Raw genomic sequence first — 848 nt, 5'->3', positions numbered from 1 at the left:
ACAGCATTGATAAGGCCACCAGGGAGGCACTGAGGATGTCCACAGGGACCTGGACTCTGTAGGGAGGTCGGAGGGCTTCCCTGAGGAAGCGGCGTTTGGGCGGGGCCCTGACTGGTGAATAGGAGCTGCCTGGGACAACAGTGCGGGGAAGGGCATCCAGGCAGGGGGAACAGCCATTGCAAGGTGGCAGGATGGGCTGACCACCTTCCGAGGTGGAGAGAAGGTGGGGAAGGGCATGGCAGAGGTGATCGGCAGACCCAGGGGGCTCAGTCACAGAGCGAGGGAGCCAGGGGAGGGCCAGGGCTGGCCTCCCCACCCCTAAGTCTCCAGCTGTCTAGGACGGCCGGGTGGGGAGACTGGGGATCCTGAACCAGGAAGAGGGGCTTGCACACACCGCGGAACCTCTCGCTGCTCTGTTTCCAGGGTCCATCTGCTTCTCTAAGAGATGCCCGCAGCCTGCCATGGGACGTGGGATCCACGGGTGCAGGTAGGATGGGCTCGGGCTGCAAGGGGTGCCCACGAGGATGCTGGGGCGCCTCAGCCCTGTCCCGCGCTGCCTTCCCCTCAGTCTTTCTTCTCTCTGCTTATTTCACATTCACCTACGATGTTGTCTTGCTCCTCACAGTCTGCTGAGATTTTCATCATCAGTGTCTGTTTCTCCTGCACAGACTGGATTCCATGCGTGTTGGATGTAGGTGCTGTGTGCATCCACACGGTATCAGGTTTGCGTGCGTGTTGGATGTAGGTGCTGTGTCATCCACACGGTATCGGGTTTCCATGCGTGTTGGATGTAGGTCCTGTGTCATCCACACGGTATCAGGTTTCCGTGCGTGTTGGATGTAGGTGCT

General features: G+C 59.9%; 1 protein-coding gene across 1 annotated transcript in view; it reads left to right on the top strand.

Annotated features, from left to right (window-relative positions):
- Positions 1-848, top strand: part of SHC2 (SHC (Src homology 2 domain containing) transforming protein 2) — a 46,244-nt gene that overhangs the window by 15,919 nt on the left and 29,477 nt on the right. Inside the window, exon 8 of the mRNA XM_011993046.1 lies at positions 419-487. Coding sequence (XP_011848436.1) covers positions 419-487 — 69 coding nt within the window. The remainder of the gene's footprint in view (positions 1-418; positions 488-848) is intronic.

Source organism: Mandrillus leucophaeus, unplaced genomic scaffold, assembly GCF_000951045.1.
Source record: "Mandrillus leucophaeus isolate KB7577 unplaced genomic scaffold, Mleu.le_1.0 Scaffold423, whole genome shotgun sequence".
Taxonomy (NCBI): Eukaryota; Metazoa; Chordata; class Mammalia; order Primates; family Cercopithecidae; genus Mandrillus; species Mandrillus leucophaeus.
This window is presented reverse-complemented; position numbering and strand designations above follow the sequence as displayed.